The sequence below is a fragment of the Equus przewalskii genome, chromosome 7, assembly GCF_037783145.1.
Source record: "Equus przewalskii isolate Varuska chromosome 7, EquPr2, whole genome shotgun sequence".
Lineage (NCBI taxonomy): Eukaryota > Metazoa > Chordata > Mammalia > Perissodactyla > Equidae > Equus > Equus przewalskii.
In genome coordinates this window covers 73,864,485-73,881,776 of record NC_091837.1, presented here as the reverse complement: position 1 = coordinate 73,881,776, position 17,292 = coordinate 73,864,485, and the positions used below count along the sequence as shown (strand labels likewise).

Genomic DNA, 17,292 nt, shown 5'->3' with positions numbered 1-17,292 from the left:
TTAGTCTTTCAAGGCTCCCCACCACTGTACAATGGCAAAAGCATGTGCCAAGGCTCAAACACCCTTCCATTATGAGAATGGGGAGGGTAACAACGGAGAGAACGGGCACAACGCAAGTCCACTAGTGGTCTAACAGGAACCCTGGGGCTGAAGCATGCTAAAGAGAAGAGAATTGGGGTCCAAATCATCAAGCCTCAAGTCTAAATAGTATATCTGGTTTATAGGATAGAGAGAGATGCTTCTTCCTTCTCAAAACACAGTTATACTTGGTGTGGGAAGTGAGGGGAATACAAAAAAGAGCATTTCTTAACATATTCCAGCACAGGCTACAAGAGTTTTAACTGGAGAATGAATGTCAGGGGACCAGCTCAAAACCAGATTAAGCAGTAGTGGGCCACTCAAGCAGTTTCTTAATCTTACTGCCAAAGTAGACTACGCCCTCTAGTGGGAAAAATTTTTTAAACAGTCCTTACTAACACTGCCCTGTATCTACTTCTACAAAACATCCACAGGCAGGGGGTTAAATGGCAACAATTATAATCAGCTGAAATTCTGAAAACAAGTACTGAATAACTGTATTTACCACTAATAACTAATGCTGGACACTTACTACACGTGAGGCACTGTACTAAGCAAGCACTCTACAGGCATTACATAATTCAATCCTTGCAATCCGGTGAAGCAGATACCATTAGTTCTGCTTTATAAACTGAAACAAAGCTTCAACTTGCCCAAAGCACCCCAGCTAATGAGCGAAAAATGTGACATTTAAATTTTAAACCTGCCTAGGAAATCTCAGAAAACTAAACGCGCGTGTTTCTTTCCTACCTAAAAAAATTAACACAATGCATTTATTAACACATGACATCTAAGTACTGGAAAGAAGGAACATGGTTGGTTTTAGTATTTGGGAAAAGTTGTATTTGACTACAACCACAAATCAACGTAAGGACTAACAAAGAAATTAACATTCACTTTAGGCTGCATCAAAAGCGTTGGTCCCCTTCCTTTTGACCACAGGATAAAACAACATTCTTAGCTGAGCATACCAAGTGCCTCAGCTGGGCCCCCAAGCCACTTTCTCAGCCTCGCTCATTCAGAGAACAAATATTTGTGTAGCACTTTAAATTACTGCTAGGCACTATTCTAGTTGTTGGGGATAAAACAAAGCCCTTGCCCTCAATAGTGAGAAATAAAGTAGGAGGAAAGCGGCAAAAAATAACGGCATGGGGAGTGGTGGGGGTCAGGGCAGGTCTCTCTGATAAAGTGACATTTGGGCAGACATCTGAAGTGATAGACTGAATCATGGGGTATTTGAGGAAAGGTTGTCCAGATGGAGGAAACAGTGCACAGGCCTGGCGGCGTAAGCACCTCTGTAGTAATCTGAGAATGGCAAGACCAATGTGTCTGGATCAGAGAGCAAACGGAGAGGAAGGAAACGCTCTGGTCTTGGGGACCGAAGGGACAGGTGTTGGCAGACCACATAGGGCTTTTTAGGCTGTGGTAGTTAACTACTCACTTACTCTGAGATAGGATGTCACTGGAAATTTTTGGAAGAGGTGCAACATCATCGGACATGTTTTTAAAGGATAATTCTTGCTATAGTATGGAGAATAGAATGGGGAAGCACAAGAAACAACCTATGTCTTATTCCTTCTGCCCCCCTCCCCCAATTAGACATATTACCATATTAGCAGTTAGTATTTACTGAGCTCACATGTGCCTGGCATAACTGACATCACAAAACTGCAAAGTAGTTATTACAAATGGAAGGGAAAACAAAAAAGACTCAGGCAAGGACAAGTCGCTTGTTCACAACAAAGAGCTAATAAATGGTGGCATCATAAAACAAAGCACAGGTTTCTTCCACTATAACACACAAGATACCCTCGGAGTCAATAAATTCTGTATCAGACCGTTTTACCACTCAAGTTGTTGTACATATTACCCTCTGACTCAAATAAATACCCTTCCATCCACTTTCTTTTATGGCAAACGTGTTAATTTTTCTAGATCGACTCAAGTGTTCCGCCCTGAGTGAAATCATTCCTGGCTTTTCCCAGGCCGCTTAGCCGCTCCATCTTCTGTGCCTTTACAGCAGCTGTTCCATCGTCACTTCTCTGACACAGTACTCACCTGGTTGCAGTGTAACTGTATCCATTTATATACTTCCACCATTGACTTCCTCATGACAGAGTCATGACTTATTGTCACCTCCCCCACGCCTACATTCCCTTTTCAGTGCCAAGAGCCAAATAAATGCTATTGGAGTAATAAATTATTAAAGAATCAACTGTGGAGTCCCATTCTACTCTATGCATCTTGGACATTTGGTGCCACATTTTAAAAAATTTAAAACATTCACCAAAAAAAAGATAAATCTGAGGTTATGGACGTATTAATTAACTAGATGGGGGAGTCTTTTCACAACGTATATGTGTAACATAATGTACACTTCAAATAACTTAGAATTTTGTCAATTATACCCCAATAAAGCTGAAAAAAACTAGCTACAGGTGGCAATAAGAAAACATAAAGTGGATGGATGTTAACTAGACTTTTGGTGGTGAGCACTTCACAATATACACAAATATCGAACCAGTATGTTGTACACCTGAAGCTAATATGTTAATTATATCTCAATTAAAAATAAAGTGTATACTCTAGGTTTTCTGTTAAGTAAGGCCCTGGATCATTTGTAAAATAAAGACAGACATTTAAACAACAACAAAACATTGAAAGGTAGAGAGCATTCAAAGAAGGGAGACAATAATGAACATAAAATTGTCCCAACAAATAATTTAAGAACCAGAAACACTCAGCCTGAAGGATGGAAGCAACATTATTTTTGTTGGTTTCAATATTAGGAAGACTGAAACTTGTGTGTGAGACTCTTGAAAGGTAAAATTAAGAGCAATATGTGGAAAACAAAGAAAAGCAAATCGTGACTTAATTGAAGCAAGAATATACTAGAAAACAAAGCTTTCCAATTGCAGGGAACTCTCCATTTCCAGAAACATTCATATAAAAGCTCTGTGGCCACCTTGATGAAAAGTATGGAAGGAATGCACCCTACTCCTATCTCTGAAATTGTGAGTACCATTCATGTAATTCCAGAATACTTATAATAGTCCCAGATTTCTAGTTCTGAACTATTTTCTTTTACAAAATTATCAAATTCATCAGATTTTGGAAATATTGTCTCAAGGTTTCTCATTGTGCCTGTTTTCTAAATAACCTGACATTTTTGCTATCTTACCTTTATGCCCACTTCTTGGTTTGGACAGGCTATGTAACACATTGCAAAACATGGAGGACAGAGGAAGACCATCGAAGTAGTTTATATTTCTCTTATGTTTCCTCCCACCAAAACCTTTTAGAACCTGATCAGTTTCTGTGCCAGTTATCCATTTACAGTCTCTCAGCTCCAAATTCACCCTGACGGGCCTCTGCCACTGCTTTCTGGCAGCTGCACCACCAGTTATCAAGGTGGGTATGAAGACATCCGGTGGTGCTGTGCCCCAGTCACAATCCCAGAATGTAGTTTTCCTCGGTGACCTCAAAGACCTGGTCCAGGCTGGGGACCACCTTCCTTTGACGCTTCTAACACAAACACTTCATGTTCCAGGCGTCCTGCCAGCACTGTGGCCCCTCACTCCCTCTGTATGCCCACACACCCGGTCACCAGCTGGAGCTTCCCTGAACCTTGGAGGGCAGCTTCCTGCTTGCGTAATGACTAAAGACCAACTCTGGCCTGGGCAAACCAGTAAACTTCTCTGCCATCCGGTGGGCTGCAGCTATCCCTTCTTCACCAGGTTGGAACCCAAACCTTAGGCCCCCTCTTCCAAGTCTGTCCTTCCTTGGGTACTCTCTCTCAGCTCTCGGGTACCATACAGAGTTCTCTTACATCTTATCTTTTTTGTCATAGCTTAAATTTTTTTTATATTAAATTTCCCTTGTTTAAAAATCACCGTGTGGTTTCTGTTTTGAGACTGGATCCAGACTGATAGGTTCCCATTAAACCAGGTTCAAAGGAGCAACACAATGAAAAACGGTCACTGAAAGTTTTCCTAGACTTAGTCCTAGATCTGTAAACCAGTTCACATACCTGACGAAATGCAAAATATATAAAAGTAAAACTCTTAAAGTGTTGAGGGCTCACGAATAACTTAGAAAGCTGGACCAGCCCCGTGGCCAAGTGGTTAAGTTTGCGTGCTCTGCTGCAGCGGCCCAGGGTTTCACGGGTTCAGATCCCAGGCGCGGACATGGCACCGCTCATCAGGCCATGCTGAGGTGGCGTCCAACATAGCACAACCAGAGGCACTCACAACTAGAATATACAACTATGTACTGGGGGGCTTTGGGGGTAAGAAACAAAAAAAGATTGGCAACACTTGTTAGCTCAGGTGCCAATCTTTAAGAAAAAAAGAAGTTAGAAAGCTTATAGCTAAGTCATCCAAAATACTTACACAATGTTGATCCTATTTGATCAACAGCAGCAGCAACATCAAAAAAGAAATAACTCTTCCAAAATAGGTTTAATTTACCCCATTTTAAAAAGCATTTACAGAACATCACATAAATAAAGGATGTGGTCTCTCCTCTTTGAGCTTACAACCTTACACAGGGAACCAGGCTTAGAATCATCAATCAACACTTTAAGTTTATATGTTCCTGGTTATTCAACATAATGTAAGAGGCACTATGATCAAGCAGATAAAGCAAAATCAATCATCTAACATGTTCTGAGACATCTTCTCCCCTAGGGATACAATGTGGTATAAGAGGCACTATGCAAAGCATAAAACAAGAAATATAATAGCTAAATGAGCCATGGGGGAAGGAGAATAGAAAGCCAACCTACCTGGCTTTGGAAGGTTAGAATGTCCGGAAAAGGAAATACAAGATTCAGTCAGAGCTTTAAAAGATAAACTTTAGATAAACTTTAGATAATCAGAATGAAAGAAAACTTGAGTGTTCCAAGCATGGTAAATACTAAGCACAAAGTGAGAATATACATAGAAAGTGTGGGGAAATCTGAGTAAAGTAATTTAGCTACAGCAAATTTGCTGAAATAAACCAGTAATGTTACAGTACTGGTGTACAACAGTGTTCTGCAAAGACCACTCAGCCTGTCTCAGCGCAAGAGCTGAAAGTGAGGGGAGAAATGTTTAAGGTTGCAACAGGTATGGGGAGGAAAATGGACTAGGCTCAGCTAAGGTAAGGAAGGATGGAGAGAAGTTGTTACACTTGTTACATTGTGAGAAAAGTTGTTACAAAGACTGGTCTAGTCTAGGCTAAGGACAACGTAGACTAAACTGGGAGGGTAAAGAGCTAAGATTACTTAAGCCTAAAATTTTTGTTCAAAAAAGGAAAATGATCTTAGTTACAGACGAGTATAAATAAGAAAGGAAGCAAGACAAGTGGGAAGGGAATAATTTCAAATATCTCAGGAAAAATATCTAACACTATAACCTGCTATACAATATATTTAGGTTTGGGCGTAGGTTTGCCCTATCACTATATGACAGGCAGTACAACCAAAGACAACACAGAGCCGTGTTAGGAAACATTCAATTAATACATGAAATACAAAGACAGTCTTTCACATTTGAAGAAACTTCAGTTGTTCAGAAATTATAAATTTTATTGGCCTTTTGCTTCTTTCGTCTCTTTTCACGCTACTTGCCTTTTGGCAAGTTCACTTCTCCAGGCATTTTCACCAAATAGGTTTTGAGACATAGTGAAAGATGGGACAGGAAAAATGAAACAAAATGCAAATCTGTAAGCGATTTGCAAATCTGTAAGCGATTCCACGTATTCAAAACGTAGCGGGGGGAAAAAGGAATCTTGTCGTGATTTATCTTCAGGCAACATTTTGGTATAGTTACACATAATTTAACAAGACATTACCCTAAACATTAAATACAAAACAATACAAAAAAAATCCATATTTATAAATTTCAACAAGAAATAATATAACAAAAGGGACATACAACCCAAAAAACCCCAAGAAGACAGAGTTCCTCAATTTGGTCAGAAATCTTCAGGAAACTGAAATAAATTTCACAGGAAAAACTGAAAGTAGAGTTCTTACTGATAATAAGGAAAATACAGCTGAGCTTTGAGTTTTCATATATTCATTACACCTTTATCCCTTGATCTCAAATAATTTTGGGGATTAGGCTTGTTAAATTTTTTTCATATTCCATTAAAAATTTGAAATGTTTTATTAAAATGTTCTCATTTTTTCTACTTAACATTTTTCAATATACTAAAAAGAGAGAAAAGAGTTGACAAAATTTTATATTCACAATGTAATTTTTTAAATCTAATTGTTGTCATTATCTGCTTTTAAATTCCCAACTCAGCAGTCTCAATACCATTGTCTCTCTCTTTCCCCCTGGAAACCTCAAGATAAAAAACAGTGAAATACTTAACATGTAACTGATTCAATCAATTCTTTAGAGAACTTCTTAAACATTTATCATTTAGTTTTTTTCTTAGTTGACTCGCCAACATATTTCTTTTTTAAAAATGTTGGAATTAATCATTTTGATAAAGTTAATTTCCTTTTGGGATAAAATACTAAACTTCCATATTTAACATAAAAGGAAAAATATTCCTTTGGTAAGTATAATAAGTTTCTTAAAACATTATTTATAACATAAAATTTCAGAAAAGGCTTTTATCTTATTTAGTACTGAAGAGATGTTTTTGCAAATGGAAGCACTAACCAAATCAGTGCTATTCAGCCATTACAGCACAATCTCTTTGGAGATGCTTTCTAGAGCATCTAGAAATATTACGTCTGACCAACATATAATATGTAATTAGAAGTTTATTTATCTGATGTCTCTATCTTCTCTGCCTTCTTTAGAATTTGCCCAATAGTGGATTTCACTAAGCCTGGAACACGATCAATCCAGATCCACCTGATGTTTACCCACTTAAAATCTGCATTTTTAACAGCCAGCCAGACTTTAAACACCACATAATGCCTTGTTTGATTGTATGCAAGCTATTTGCTGTGAAGAAGATAACAGAACATAGCATGTCAGTGGCAGAAATACCTCCAGAGTAAACAAAACAAATTTATTGGCAAGTCTCTCTCAAACTGGGCAAAAAGAACAGTACAGTGACTGACTCACTGGCCCAGAAATAAGATGGGGATCAGTCTACAGTCTTTGACATGTCAGTTCTATAACAAAGGTCTTATATAGTGCTTTAAACTTGGGGGAAAAAAATTCTTTGACCCAATGTACTTCGAAATTCCTATTTGATAGTAAAGCTACTTAGGAAAGATGCTACTGTTTGGGTAAAGTGTTAATCTGTAGTATCTGTATATCTGTAGTATCGGTACATAGATATTCCTTAATTCCATTTAATCTGTACATAGATATTCTTTAATTCCATCAGGCTTCTTGAAATATGTTTCATTATTTATAATGCTATGCCTTAATTCTTAGTTTTGTGGGTAAAGATGCTGCCTGCTTATTAGTTCACTTGGTAGAAATTGCAAACTATAGAGCTCTGTTCAGTTTCAACTAGAGAAAAACTTTAAAGACAACAGATTGCTTTTAAGAAAGTTCAGTTCTTACAAAATAGCTTTAAAATACAGAGAGCTGCTTTCTGATTTTCCATATTCATTTTCTTTAAATTTTTTTATCAAATTTCATAAAGCAATTGGCCACTGATCTCAGTTTTCACTAATTTGAGGTAACCCCAAAACTAAAATCTGGGAAATAATCTAATATCAAAAAATTAAATTCTCAAGAATCCTCCTCAAAAATGTTTTGTAAACTGTCAAATATTATCAAGATTTTCTTACACAGAATCAAAGCATTAAATTAGGTTCTCTTGCATTTTTACAACATGAAAACATTCCTTTTAGCATCACCCCACTAGAAAATTACTGTTATTTGCAAATACAACACAGCTTAAATATTTGATTTATGAAAACTTAAAAGTAACAGACTTCCATATGGATAAGATACACCATAATGATTTTGGTATTCCTTTAAGCTCATTAAAAGTGGATGCTATCTGTATCAAAAGTCTATTTAAGAGATTTTGAATAGAAACCAGCAAGAGTTTCTTAATGACCCAGAACCAGATGATAAAATGATGAGGATGCTGAAGAAGGTAAGTCCATGTTAGCTTCAAGAGAAGAAATTATCCATCTTTGAATATTAGACATTTGCTGACCTGAAAACCAAGGTCAGACTATAGGGCATAGTGTGTCACATTCTGGTATTTTGGCACAAAATGAGATTAGTTCACAAAACCCATGGACATTTTCCAGTTTAGTTTTTTAAAATACATAATACTTGAACCAATCACAGTACAATGTATGGCTTATAATTACTTTGTCAGTTTAAGCAATAGAAAAAAATACATTTTTGTTCTGTGGTGACTATTTATTGGTTAGACTGTTTTATTTTCCTCTTCACATTTTCGGTGACTGTTTCCCACTGGTATCATCAACCAGGTCCCTCAGTCGAGACAAATGGTGCAAAGCCCTTCATTAAAAAGTATAAAACACATTATAAACCAATATTAAGGACTGAATAGGAAATGGAGACAGCAAGAAATGGTGATTACATTGCTTATTAATCGAAAATTAGTATGAGAAATGAATTTATAGAATAATGTACGTATCAAACTTTGAGAATTTTTTTAAACCCTTGAGATCTGAATAATTGAGGGTTAAAATAATTCATCTAAAATTCTGTAAACATTTACTTTAAAAATTATATGTTTGATATTCAAGTTTTATTTTTTTAAAGTTTGCCAAGTAGCCTAATAACAAATAATAATAAATATCATTTGTATCACATTTAACTAAACGTTTTTTCATGTAATTTTCACAACAGTTCTGTGCAATGATATCTTTTCTTTTGGTATACTGTGTGCATCATTTAAGAAATAAAGTACATAATTCATTTTTAACATGCACATTCAAGATAGCTAAAATTTTTAAAATAGCACTGAAGGATTGGTTATAGTTCTAAGGAAAACCTCATTTTTATTGAGCATGGGGGAAACAAATGACAATTATGTTGAATAATGTGGTATTATACCAAGATCTGGTTTTCCTTTAAAATAAAGCCAAGATTATAGGTCAGGTCGCAGTGGAGAAAACTCAGTCATCCTTCAAACAAACCAGAAAAAGAGAGGTCCTTAACTTTCCAGTCTTCCTCTAAAAATATTCTTCCAGTTTTTCCTCTCCCCTATCCTTCAGATCCTTGAGGACTACTCAGAAAATGTCAGTTAATCAACCATATTTTAGATCTCTGATAAATGAGACCAAGAAGAACAGAAATAATACAAAAGTTACAACGTGCAGTAATCACTAGTGTTCGTCATTTGTAGGGTGAGCTGAAAGGAGGTGACTACAACACCCTATTCTACAGTCTCGAACAGGTTCAGAAAATGTATATTAAACACATCTGCCACTTCACCCAGGATAAGGAGATAGAGGAAACTAGTAGTGTTAATTACTGCATTTTACCTATTTCCCTATACTCTAATTCTTGGACACTTTTACTCAAATGTAATAAGAGAAGAACCTGGATTCTGCCACCCTTTTGGCAACTTCAGTTAATTTTTGAGATTTTTCATCCTCATTAACTAAATGACAATAACTCACACAAAGTTACTAAGCAATCAGAGGTAAAATTAAATATAGTCTACCATTTCTACTATAGTAATATCTCTCTACCTAAAAAGAATTATTTTCTTCCTCGAGACACACATTTATGAGAAAGAAGATAACTTGTAAATATACTTGGGACTTGTCTTCCTTTTTCTTTCCGGGCTTATTATTTAACTACCTGTGATTTGAGAGAAAGAAAAAGGCAACTGGCTAGAGTCTTACCTTACTGTTTATAACTCTGAGAGCCACAGAGACCTTGGACTTAGAGGCTATGAAATTGGATGCGGAAAAAAAGCTTCATCTTTATTTTCACTAAATGCTATCTGTAAGTTAGCATTTCCTTCCATTCTGAAGCTAAGCAGCAAACCAAACTCTGTAACCTCATATGCCACAGAAATCAGATATTCTCATATCTCATTATAGCCATTGCAGGTATTTCAAAATACCTTTTATACTCATTATTTCAAAATTACAATAGTTAAATAATAGTTACAAAATTATGTTATTAATCCCACTGCTAGAAAATATGTAATTTAAGTCTTTTTGTCTACAGTATCAAAGTTCATGTGACATTACTGACCAGTATTAGACAACTTTAAGCCTATCTGTTTATCCACCAAATACTGAAGTCTCTGGTGACCCAGACATTGATACTTTCCAATATTGCCTTTCTCTGTTTGCTGAGCGACACGTGAAAGGTGAGTAAAAGACCACACCATGGTTCAAGGCTTTTATTCAAGCTGTGCAAAAGGCCTTCATACTAACATATGTTTTTACAAAATGAATTTTAACTTACCTATATTTTAAATGCATTAATAAAGAAGCACATACTACTAATTAGAAATTCATTTTAATATTTTCATAACTATAATTCAATAGAATTGATTTCCTTTCTAATCCTATGTAGTTTTTTTAAGCCTTTAAAAACAACGTCAGGGAGAAAGAAGAGAAGAGGAGGAGAGGGGAGGGGAATAGAGGGGTGTGGTATGATGTGAAGGAATGGAAAAGCTAAGTAGGAATGTGAAATCTTCAGTCTCCCTACCTCAGCTACACAATCACCTGGCAGTGCCTTTCATTTAACCTTTATCTGCCCTGCTGAGAATAAAACAGTCAATCTACTTAGAGAGGAGGCTATCAATGGTTAGTGTTTCAAAGGTATGTGTATAGGGAGAAGTGGAAGATAAAACAGTAGAAGGAAATTATTCTTTAATTTCTTCTCTAAAAAAAGTGAAAAAGTAGGCTAACGGGGAAAACATCAATTTAAGGTTACGTTACAGCACTGAGTAGTCATTCATCTTAAAAACCAAAATAAAACCTAAAAACTCATTTTTTTATTGTGACAAGGTATCTATTGATAAGCATTAAATACATAGCAACCCACAGAAATTCAGTAACAGACTGATTATATGAAGGCAATTCAGCTATATTAAAATTTACTCATTGATATCTTGCCTTTGGTTTCCTATTAGTACTACTATACTGGCTGTTGTCTTAAATACTACGTATACCGGCCTATATTCAGCCTAGTATCCAGCAAGAACTGAAAGAAAGGCTTTTCAAAACCAACTGCCTACCACTCCCTAGATCTAAGTAAAGCATGAGTACATAAGAATAAAGAAAAACCTTTGCTTTAGGCTCATATTTTGCAAGTCTGAGAGGTAATTCCATCTATCTCTAGTATAGAATGAAGACTAGAAAACTCAGCAGGAAAAGAGAACTGAGAAAGCGGACAACTTTCTAGCTATAATTAAGTTTGGTTTTCAGAGTATGACCTCTAGTATTAAGAACTACAAATCTTACACATTCATTTCCAAATTATATATAAAACAACATATTCCAAAGCCAGTACAAATTATTTTTGGATGACTGATGATTTTGCTATTGTCTATCATTCACCTTTACAGTATATGAGCAATATACAATTGCTCATTCATCACAGCCAGCCTATGTGGAGTAGCTGGTAGTTTACATGACAGAATAAAAGATTCTAGAAAAGATCCTTGCTCAATTTTTTCATTTGCTTAAAGATGACAAATTTACCTTATGGAGGTTTCAGTTAAGTTTTTATTGAGTGTCCAATGTGTAGATGTATAAGACAAAGCTAAGTATTACAGAGAGACAAAACAATTACAATTTTGATTCCTACTAAAGGCAAATTCACTCTGGAAAATGTAACACTTTTAGCTGCTATCAGTCATGCATACTTCAGCTCCTAGAGAGGAGCTATTTTTAATGGGAGAATATAAGAAAATCGAGTGTCCAAGGGAGTAAACAGAACCCACACTAAAAGTCTGGAATCTCCTAAGGCTAATGAAAGGTATTTTAAAACTGGTTAGCAATCCAAACTATTAAGAACAAAAAATTATTTAAGGAATGGGGAGAGACATAATCGGACTTTCACCCTAGGAAAGGTCACTTAAGCACCTAAGGTACAATCTGTAACATTTGAAGAAGTTGAGTCTACCTATTTTAAGATATGAAAAGATGACCATAAATCTAACCAGAACATTTTACAGTCTGGAAAGAGGAATTCTGAGACTGAATTAAATTTAAATTGTCCTTAAAACAGTCAATCTGCAGACTGAAAATAATGTATATATTAACATGCTTTTATAAGTCTACACTTAATAACCGTACAAATGCCTTATTGATAATACTTTTGAAATGTAAAGTAAAAGCTAAATTAAGGTTGCTTCAGCTAGTCCAACAGAAGCAATAGCTAAAAGCCATCTAAAAAACATGAATCTTACTCTCTGAAAATGGCATTCTATATGTAGGCAAGATTACTGATTGTCTAAGGTAGAAAAAAGTTACTATTAAAAAAAATTCTAGCAAATGGTAAAAGCACCTATGATCAGTGTCAATTTTTGTGGTCATTTAATTATATATGGCCCAGCGTTCCTTTTCACCAAGAAAAATATCCTCTAGGGTATGTACTTTAACTCAGAAAACACATTTAAGTCTGTGACACAAGTTCAGTATGAGTGCTTTTAAGGGTCATGGAAAGCTTGAATCATCTAATTTAAATTTTAAAGCAGAATGAGGTTTTTTATGCTAGGTAATCAATTGAGGCGCTGCAACTAGTCTAAATGGATAAGGCACCGCTCTCATTAAGGAGAGTAGTGTTAGGAACACAGGCTGTAGAATCAGACTGCCTGGTTTGAATCCCAGTGCTACTTCTTACTAGCTACTCAACCTTGGGCAAGGTACTTTATTATTGAGCTTTATCACCTGATCTGTATTTTGAAGCTAAAAACAGTACTTACCTCACAGCGTTGTGAAGATCACATGAATTACATTCAAAAGCACTTAGAACACCGACACGTGGTAAATTTTAGTTTTTATCATTATTCAGTGAATCCTACTAGGTATCAAACACTATACCTGAGTACTACAGCAAGCTACAAAGAAAGAGGCACTACTTCTGCCCATCTACCCAAAAGATTATAAATTAGGTAGAGCGGGGAAAAATCATAAGTATATTTTTAAACTATGAAAACAAAAAAGATATATATATATACATACACACACATATAATGAAAATTAGAGTCATAAGTTTACATGTCTAGTGTTTCACTTTTCCACTGCTTCCTTAGATAACAGAATCCTAAGCAAACTCTGAAAGGACGAAAGGTAGACGGTATTTGTTTGGCCCCATTTACAGCCAAGTGAAGTAGTGCTATAAGAGTAAAAGATTTTAATCTTAGGACTTCCTAAACTCAGTATTCCATCTTCTGAGGGCATGTCATATTCATACAACCAAACCCATAAGTAAATACCTTTCTCTTCTGCCAATATCATGACTACAGGAAAGACTAGTATTCTTCTCCAGTCTTTTAGTTAAGAAATAAGATAAGAAACTAAGAAAATAGGTGGATTAACACCCTTAGAGCATTTAGATCTATCTTTATATCGAGGACATTATATCCCCTTTAGATTTCTGTGGAGATATGTCAAATAATAATACATTCATGATTATTATATTTATCCTAGAGGAAATTTATGAAAACACATTTCACGGACAAGTTGTTCTTCCAGGATATTGACACCAGTACTATCTTAAATTGTTGCTACACTCAGAAATGAAAAGATAATCTCTCTAGGCCATTCACATCCATTATATTTTAGGTGTCTAAGGTTATCTCACTAGGTCCTATGAACATTTTAAATAGGAAATAGCACAGGTTTAAGAGAAAACTTCAGGATTAAACAATATGCTCCAAGCTTAAATATACCTAGCATATCTATTCTTAGAACTACATAATTTCATCCTGTAACGTTCTGATTTCAATCAAAGGGATGGCTGAAATGGATTTGCATCCACAACATATTCAGAAATTAGTATAGAATACTTACTTTTGAAGTGACCTACTGATAGGAACCATACTTTCCTTCAATTGTAATTGAGAGAGATCCTCTTCTGAAATCTATTATTAAAAACACCAAATATGATAAAATATTGAAAATGTTATATAATTATAAATTTAAATGCTACTTAATACATGATTGATAAGAATATTAAAAAATATTGTCCACATTTCCAAGGAAATAATTTTCGCAAATAATTTTCAGTAAACCATTAAATATTTTTATTTTCTCTTCATTCTGAAAATACTCTAACTACTACTTAGATTCATCTTTCAATTGGCCTAAAGTATGCTTTTAAACGTATGTCCAATAAAAAATCAAATCTTGGTCTGAAATTATGACTTTACTGAACAAGGTTATGTCTCAATGATGTTTAAAAGGGCAGGGAAAAGGAGGATGGATTACACTGTATATGTTAATGTTACAATCATTAGCATATAAAGAGAAAAATTAAGAAATACAACTCAAATGAACAGGCTGTGATAGTTCCCAAGAGCTGATTCACTCATCTATAATGAATATTGAATTTCATAAAGCTCTACTGAATAACAATAACAAAACAATGACAATAAAAACATTTATTATGTATTTACCAGGTGTTAAGTTTTTACCAGGTACCAAACACTATAATAAGTACTTTATATAGTTTGTCTCAATTTGTCTTTCAACAACCTCATTTTACAGAAGAAGAAACTGAAACTAAAGAGGGTAAGTAGTTTGTACAAATACCGTACTTGCTAATAAGTAGCAGAATTAGAATTCACAAAATAGACTTGGGAGAATATAAACTCTATGTTCATAAATGCTACAATACTGTGAAGAAAATTCAACCCCTACAGAAGAAGGCCAAAGCAGAAACAGATTTCCACATTCTCAGGAAATGCACGAAAACACAATGGTTTTAAAATAAAACTTTATATATTCAGAAGAGTCAATAAACACAGGTAACAAAATTAAATTTAAGATGATAAAGGGACATGGAGAAGTCTAACACTGAAAAAGTTTCAAGGATTCTCCAAATATAAATGTAAGAAGTTAGACCATACAGAATAATCTTGTAGGGCATTAAAAAGCAACTCTTACGATTCTTTCATACTATAGTTGTAATATCATATCTAAATAAGATGCTGTATTCATACCATTAATTGAACAGAACAAACAGTCCATTCAGGGGGTACACAACTGCAGAAATCTAATAGTACTAAACTTGAGTATGTTTGTCAAAAAAAGAATAATAATACAACTCTATAACATGCACTATATGGCATGCTTATTAAGATAAAACCAGAGGTCAATCTAAAAAAGAAGTAGGAAGAAATCTTTTCACAGATCTCAATTCACATTCACAGGTCTCAATTCATAAATCAAGTTCGTGCTTACTTGCTTAATTTCTTCTCTTGGCTCTGTGGTTTTATTCTGATTAAAACTTTCTTGTACTGCCTGAAGATTAAATAACATTTGTTTCAGGGCTTCAACAGGACCATGATACTTCCCTCCAGAAAGGGTACAGCTCTAAAGTTAAAACAGATGAATGATTAACCATCCAAATTCAGGAGGAAAAAAGTTATATTTTGTATTATTTTCCTCAACATAAAATTAATGCAAAAATCCAAACAAGTCAATAAAGTATTTTAAAAAATCAAAATTGTAATTCATCACCTTCCCACATACCCAGTCCCCAGAAGAAGTTAGAGACAATCGTTATTAACAGTTTGGCATCCTTTCTAGTCCTTGCTCTTTTAAAATGAATAGTACCTGTTTACATTTGCAATGCATTCATTCAGTACATTTAAAATCATAGATTTTTAGAACTGAAAGGTCCTCAGAGAACAGCTAAGACAACATGCTCTTTTCAGGTGTGTAAATGAAGCTGGTTACCAGCTGAGCAAAGACTAGAATTTTAAATATATTATTCTCTGCACACTTTTAAATATGTTTTCACACAAAGAATACTAGTTTTTCACCTCTTCATGGACCACACATTCCTCACTACCTAAAAAACACTCATACCTTGATTATCACTGATCTTACCTGCATCCAAAGAAGGCAACAGCACTTAGCCACATAAGGTGGTTAGGATTCTTTTAAGAGAATCTGTAAGGGATATTTTTAAACTCCTTTTTAAAAGTCTTAACAATCTATTATTTTTACATCTTTCAAATGTGTTTGTGTCCTGATAACTGTCCACCAAGTGGCAAAGAGGCCTCTTAAGGTGCCTGTAATTTAACATATTTCAGCACAGACAGTACATATACTATTAAATTTCAGGTCTAGAGGAAGTTGTTGACTTCTAACATAAGAATAATAGAAGTGAGCTCTAACTGGTGTTAAGCATAACAGCTAAAAAGATTTTAAAGTCACTCTCCATAGTTATGAAGAGGGTATAAGAAACAGAGCACGGGAAGGTAAAAGGGTGCAGCTGCTGTGGAAATCAGTATGGCAATTCCCCAAAAAATTAAGCGTAGAATTACCACAGGACCCTGCAGTTCCCCTTCTGGTTATATACCTAAAAGAAGTGAAAGCAGAGACTCAAACAGATATTTGTACACCCATGTTCACAGTAGCACTGTCCACAATAGTCAAAAGGTGGAAGTAACTCAAGTGTCCATCAACAGATGAATGGAGAAATAAGACGTGGTACATACAAACAATGGAATATTTAGTCTAAGACAGGAAAGAAATTTGACACATGATACAACATGGATGAACTTTAAAGACATTATGCTAAATGAGATAAGCCAGTAATCAAAGGACAAATATTGTATAATTCCTCTTATACGAAACTATGAATTGAATTGTGTCCCCTCAAAATTCATATTGAAGCCCTAACCTTGAATGTGGCTATATTTGCAGATAGGGCTATAAGGAATTAAGGTTAAATAAGGTTGTAAAGGTGGGCCCCTGATAACATAGGATCAGTGTCCTCCTAAGAGACACTGAGAGCTCAAGGAAAGGCCATGTGAGGATGCAGTGAGAAAGCGGCTGTCTACAAGCCAGGAGGAGAGCGTTCACCAGAAACAGAATCAGCCAGCACTTTGATCTTAGACTTCCTGGCCTCCAAAGCTGTGAGAAATAAATTTCTGTCATTTACACCACCAAGCATATGGTACTTTGTTACAGCAGCTTGAGAAGACCAAGATATCTAAGGTTCCTAGAATAGTCAGATTCACAGAGATAGAAAGTAGAATGGTGTTGGCCACAGGCTGGGGGAGGGGGGTAGGGGAGGAGACTTAGTGTTTAGTTTAATGGGCACAGAGTTTCAGTTC

At 35.3% G+C, this 17,292-nt stretch overlaps 1 protein-coding gene across 12 annotated transcripts in view; it reads right to left on the bottom strand.

Moving 5' to 3' along the window:
- Positions 1-17,292, bottom strand: part of C7H18orf54 (chromosome 7 C18orf54 homolog) — a 60,152-nt gene that overhangs the window by 29,924 nt on the left and 12,936 nt on the right. For 6 of the 12 annotated variants that reach the window (XR_011542053.1, XR_011542052.1, XM_070627612.1 and 3 more), the window contains 2 exons: positions 15,407-15,538; positions 14,015-14,085 (listed from right to left, as the gene is read on the bottom strand). Coding sequence is in view for 10 of the 12 variants with exons in the window: in XM_070627612.1 (XP_070483713.1) it covers position 14,015 (1 nt within the window). In the remaining 2 variants the exon portion in view is untranslated. Of the gene's footprint in view, positions 1-5,621; positions 8,523-14,014; positions 14,086-15,406; positions 15,539-15,979; positions 16,121-17,292 lie in introns of those variants that run through there. The other 6 variants (XM_070627611.1, XM_070627609.1, XM_070627608.1 and 3 more) reach the window with 2 other exon arrangements.